We start from the raw sequence: 5975 nt of genomic DNA, 5'->3' as shown, positions 1-5975 counted from the left end.
GACTAAAAGAGGACTTTGGGTGCGGGTTGAAATAAATTGTATGAGATCCGAATAGGTTTTTTATCTGCCCAGATTGGAATCGGGATTAGTCTCCATAAGCCCATGTTTTGTTAAGATGCAATGGAGGCAAGCAAGCCAACATGGTGTGGGCCCTACTTTTTCATTCCCTTTTTATTACAATTCACAAGTTCTATTCTTTGTTTGATTGTTGTATAAATCATGAATCTACATTGGGCCGCCTAGGAAATTAATTTATTTTGCTTACATTTTAGAACGAGTTTAATTAATAATTTGTTATATAAAATTATTTTATATTTTTAATAAATATAACGAATTACAATTAATGTAGTATAATTAATTAAGTAATATAAATTATATTAAATTATATTGATATTTAAATATTTAATTAAATCAAGTAGTTGAAATCATTAAGTCATTGCAATAAATTGTATTGAATGAGTTAAAATAATTAAATCGGGAAACACTCTCCGGAACATGCCACGTCATCTCCATCATTAAGTACAGAAATCCGATTTTTATATAGATAGAATAGATAGAATAGATGTGGGTCCTATCTTTATCAATCTCTCTTTCATTCTATTAAAGAAAAAATTTATAAACTTACATCTTTACTATATAATTTACCATATTGTATATATTGTAAACTTAAAATCTACGGAGACATAGAAAAAATAGAGAATTTATATTATTGTAATGTATAGAAAGAGAAAAATGTTTTGTTATTGATGTGTGTTATTAGGGGAGGTTTAAAAAGCTTGATTTTTCAAACTTCATTAAAGCCTTCTTTCAATAAGAAACTAAGCCGCCAAAGTATTAATGGACATCCAACTCCTCCCTTATCACAACAGATAGAGTGTTAAAAATCGAACAAAGCCGAAGAATTCGACGAACCGAACTAAAAAAAATTAAAAACCAAATATTGAATTCTTGTTGTTTTTAGACTGGTTTGGTTTGACTTTCGATTGTGCAAGAAAAAATCTGAACCAAATCAGACCGAACCGGCGAGTATAGTTTAAAATTTCAAAAATATTCCCTCTCCACTCTCCAACTGAGAGTCACATCACACACACACAGCGTCACAGCCCCTCGGCCCTCACTTCACTCCACTCTCCGTCGGGCAGTAGGGGTGTTCCAGCGTCACTGTCCAGCCCTGCACGGCGCACGCCTTCCCTTCCGTTCGCAGCGCCACCGTCCAGTCCTCCCTCTCCAGCTTCCACCCCCTAACCATTCATGAATATAAAAGACTAAGGAAATAAGGTGATTTATAAATTATCTTTAATTTATATATAATATAATTAAATTTAATGAATTCAATTAGAATAAACAATAAATTATTTATTTTATTTCAGACTTTATAAATGAATAAACCAATTAACTAATATAAGGAATTACAATTAATGTAATAAAATTAATCAAGTATTATATACTATAATAAATTACAATCATATTTAAATATCTAATCAAATCAATTAGCTAATATAATTAAATCACACCAAAACTCTTAAAAATACACCATTCTTAATTTAATATTATCTATACTATATAAACCACATTTAAATTCATTTTTCTGTGTGTATATAATTTAAAGTAATTTACCATTTATTTGATTGAATGTAAAATAATTTATAAATTAACATTAATTCATATATAATATATAATTAAATTTAATAAATTTAATTAGAATAAACAATAAATTATTTATTTTATTTTAGACTTCATAAATAAAAAAACTAATTTACTAATATAACGAATTACAATTAATGTAGTATAATTAATTAAGTAATATAAATTATATTAAATTATATTGATATTTAAATATTTAATTAAATCAAGTAGTTGAAATCATTAAGTCATTGCAATAAATTGTATTGAATGAGTTAAAATAATTAAATCGGGAAACACTCTCCGGAACATGCCACGTCATCTCCATCATTAAGTACAGAAATCCGATTTTTATATAGATAGAATAGATAGAATAGATGTGGGTCCTATCTTTATCAATCTCTCTTTCATTCTATTAAAGAAAAAATTTATAAACTTACATCTTTACTATATAATTTACCATATTGTATATATTGTAAACTTAAAATCTACGGAGACATAGAAAAAATAGAGAATTTATATTATTGTAATGTATAGAAAGAGAAAAATGTTTTGTTATTGATGTGTGTTATTAGGGGAGGTTTAAAAAGCTTGATTTTTCAAACTTCATTAAAGCCTTCTTTCAATAAGAAACTAAGCCGCCAAAGTATTAATGGACATCCAACTCCTCCCTTATCACAACAGATAGAGTGTTAAAAATCGAACAAAGCCGAAGAATTCGACGAACCGAACTAAAAAAAATTAAAAACCAAATATTGAATTCTTGTTGTTTTTAGACTGGTTTGGTTTGACTTTCGATTGTGCAAGAAAAAATCTGAACCAAATCAGACCGAACCGGCGAGTATAGTTTAAAATTTCAAAAATATTCCCTCTCCACTCTCCAACTGAGAGTCACATCACACACACACAGCGTCACAGCCCCTCGGCCCTCACTTCACTCCACTCTCCGTCGGGCAGTAGGGGTGTTCCAGCGTCACTGTCCAGCCCTGCACGGCGCACGCCTTCCCTTCCGTTCGCAGCGCCACCGTCCAGTCCTCCCTCTCCAGCTTCCACCCCCCGGATCCGTCAAGGTGCCAGTCCCTTGCGCAGTCGCCGTTGTTTCTGTTCAGCCGTCTAGCCCCATCGCAGTCGCCATCTTCGCTCAGTCTCTGTCTCCTTGCTGTTGTCGGATCCGTCGTACCCTGCATTTGGAATGGAGCTTTAAGTAATTTCCGTTTCCCTCTTCTAATTATTTGTTCTAATTGAATTTTTATATGATTAATTGTTCTTGGTGCTGTTCTAATTTTTAGTTATGTCTCTCGTTTTTTTATTTTTGTTTCTGATTTTTGGATATTAGGCTGTTCTTTGGTTCTTCTAATTTTTTGTTTAGGGTTTTGGTTTTGTTCTATTTTTGGTTGTGTTCTAATTTTTATTCTGATTTCTTTTGTTCTTGGTTTTAATTTTTTGGTTCTAAATTTTGTTTGGGGATATTTATGCAGTTTGAATCAGTGAAAGTGAGAACACCAAAAGGCACCGCGAACACCCCTAGCCGCTCAGACTCAAATTCAAACTACTTCCATGAATAAGTGACCAAATCATCACTGCAACGACCACCGTCCACCCTCACCGTCGCCGCCGCCGATTCACTACCTAAATGTCTCACGAAGAAATGCTTTCTTCGATAATAAATGAAGTCAGCAACTACACTGGAAAAGACCCGCTTCTTCCATGGCTCCGGTGCTTAACTCTCGCTTTCTCTTTCTGCAGTTCAGATTTTGAAGAAGTAAAATAAAATTCTTCACTCACTTACAAACGTTTGCAGGGGTATCCGAAAGATGAAGGACAGTTTTGCCCCTGAAGCCCTCAAGGAAAAGCTACCAGTGTTGTTGCAGAAATGCGCACAAAAGTTCCAGCTCGATCGCCGTTACAGAAACGACATGCGCTACCTTCGCGTTTGGCTTCACTTGGTAACCCCCTTTCTCTTACCATTCTGCATAACTAAGGTTTAAAAAAGTTTAGTTTTTTAGGGTTTATTACTTTAGGTTGAGATAGAGTGATGGTTATATTGATCAGTGATTTTGTGTTCCTTTTTGTTATAATGAAGATGGACTTTGTGGATGATCCTGGAGAACTTTTGAGAACAATGGAAGCTAATCATATTGGAACAAAGCGCTGTCAATTCTACCAAGCATATGCACTTTTCTATGAGAAAAGCAAGAAGTATGATGAGGCTGAGAGGATGTACCATCTTGGAGTGAAGAAGTAAGTTATTTGCTGTAATCAGCATCTTGCTTTATTTCCTTTTTTTATTTTTTTTAAGTGATGCTATAAATATAATTAGCCATGAAATGGGGATAGAAGCTAGAAGACCCTAATGAGTTTCCTATTGGAATATGCTGAAGTTATTATTTTCAATGAACTTTGAAAATTTCAATTTAGGGTGTTTCTGAGTTCCAATCTTATAGGGAAAAGAAGGGAAGGGCTTAAAATAAAGGGTAAAAATGGATTCCGCTTTAATTACCAAGCCTTTCTATTCCTCTCTAAGATCCTAACTCGTAACACATACTCTGTTTACTGCCACATTAATTAGCTATAATTGCTATGGATGTTTATTGTGGTTTCTCTTTGCCCAAAATCAGCAATTGTGATGAAACTCGTGATGTTTTTCCTCATATTGCCTTTATTTTTGGGTCAGCCTTGCAGAGCCTATGGATGAGTTGCAGAAATCATATGATCAATTCCTTCAGCGCATGGAACGTAGGAATAACAAGAGAAACAATGTATTTTGATTTCTCCATCGTTCTTAGTTTTTACTTTGTTGAGAGATGTTCTGTTCTCATCTTGCCCCAAACACTAGGTCAACATACATCCCTCCACCATTCGATTGATTGTGAGAACTATGTCGATAAGACCCTACATGTTATCTAATGGTGGACGGCTGCATGCTGGATCAGTATCTGAGGCTGGAGTGAGTACCGGAAAAATTTTGTCAGTTAATTATTGAATTAGCTAACTTCTGCTCCTTCAGAAGCAGGAAGTGAGAGGTGCCAGAAGACCTCTGGCTGCAAAAGGCAACCCTTCTGTTGCGAATAATATTGAGGGAAGCAGTGGAGCATGCAGTGTTGAGGGTGTGCAAAAGGGACCCCAAGTTGTGAGTTCTGAAGCTGATGATGCCAATGATAGAAATGTAAAGAATAGAAAAGATGAATGCAAGAGGGTTTTGGGGGAGAACACAGTAGTTGTATCTAAATTTGTTGACACTGCCATTGTTGGGAAATCAGAAGCAGAAGATGCATGCCATCATGGACTGGTGGATCCCACAATAAATATGAAGGAGGCCATGAATGCCATTAACAGCATGTTCCGGGCACCATTAGAGACAGTCCCAGTACCCCGGAAATCACAGAGAAACCAGTTGAAGGAAGATCGTAGTATGAAGAATGGGTTTGAAGTATTTGTTGACGAAAACTTGGATAATGGAATGAAACCAACTGGTTCTTCGCAGAAGAGAACTGAAGCCAGCCAACCTCCCCAAGAACTACTTAAGATATATATTGATGATGAAGGATTCTCTGAGACCAGTGATGTAAATGCGAATTCACATGAAGATTCTACTTCATCAGCTTCACAACCGAATGGTTTGGTTTTCCCCCATCCCAAGGATCTTCCTTCTGAAAAATCTAGTGATAGAGACGAAGAAAGTTCCCATAAATCAAAGTTTAGAGAGGATACAGTTGTGTGCAGATTTGTTGGCTCTGCAATCTTGGATGAGCCAGAGGTGGAGAATGTTTGCCACCATGGTTTGGTGGACCCAACAATCAACATGAAGGAAGCCATGAATGACATAAATAACATGTTTGGAAAGCCAATGGATTTTGTTAGGAAAAAAAGATCAATGAAACTGGAGAAAGCTCCTGAGATCAACAGGGGAAAGGAACTTGATGGCTTTTCAATCCTTGCTGATGATGATATGGAGCAGCAACAAGTTGCGCCACCACCAAAATTTTCGCGAAAGTCAAAGGAATGCGAGTTATATGAGCCAACTATCCACACAAAGGAAGCGATGGACAACATAAACAAGATGTTTAATATGCCATTGGATTTTTAAGAGCAAGGTGATTGATTAACAATGATTACAATTTATAAGTTGTAAGAATATGCATTTGATTTTTGGGAGGCACCCAAATGTGAGTTTTCTGTTGTCCTTTTTATTCCCCAACAAAGTTTCTGGTTTATACAAATTGCCTGTGAATTTAGAGTTCAATGTGAGAAATGTAAATGAAACCAAAGAGTGACTGGACCAGCATTACAATTCAACTCATCATAAAAAGGCATAAAACAATTACATAATGAATATTAAAAGAAAAATAAAC

General features: G+C 35.2%; 1 protein-coding gene across 3 annotated transcripts in view; it reads left to right on the top strand.

Moving 5' to 3' along the window:
* LOC107624393 (probable inactive serine/threonine-protein kinase bub1) overlaps positions 2474-5975 on the top strand; it is a 4537-nt gene continuing 1035 nt past the window's right edge. The window contains exons 1-6 of one of the 3 annotated variants that reach the window (XM_021113505.1): positions 2474-2827; positions 3102-3339; positions 3425-3569; positions 3707-3864; positions 4298-4382; positions 4637-5843. In XM_021113505.1, the coding sequence (XP_020969164.1) occupies positions 3257-3339; positions 3425-3569; positions 3707-3864; positions 4298-4382; positions 4637-5710 (1545 nt within the window). In that variant the 5' untranslated portion in view covers positions 2474-2827; positions 3102-3256 and the 3' untranslated portion in view covers positions 5711-5843. Of the gene's footprint in view, positions 2828-3101; positions 3340-3424; positions 3570-3706; positions 3865-4297; positions 4383-4630; positions 5844-5975 lie in introns of those variants that run through there. The other 2 variants (XM_021113504.1, XM_016326892.2) reach the window with 2 other exon arrangements.

This window comes from Arachis ipaensis, chromosome B10 (genome assembly GCF_000816755.2).
Source record: "Arachis ipaensis cultivar K30076 chromosome B10, Araip1.1, whole genome shotgun sequence".
Taxonomy (NCBI): domain Eukaryota; kingdom Viridiplantae; phylum Streptophyta; class Magnoliopsida; order Fabales; family Fabaceae; genus Arachis; species Arachis ipaensis.
Note: the sequence above shows the minus strand (reverse complement) of the source record. Positions and strands in the feature narration are given on the sequence as shown.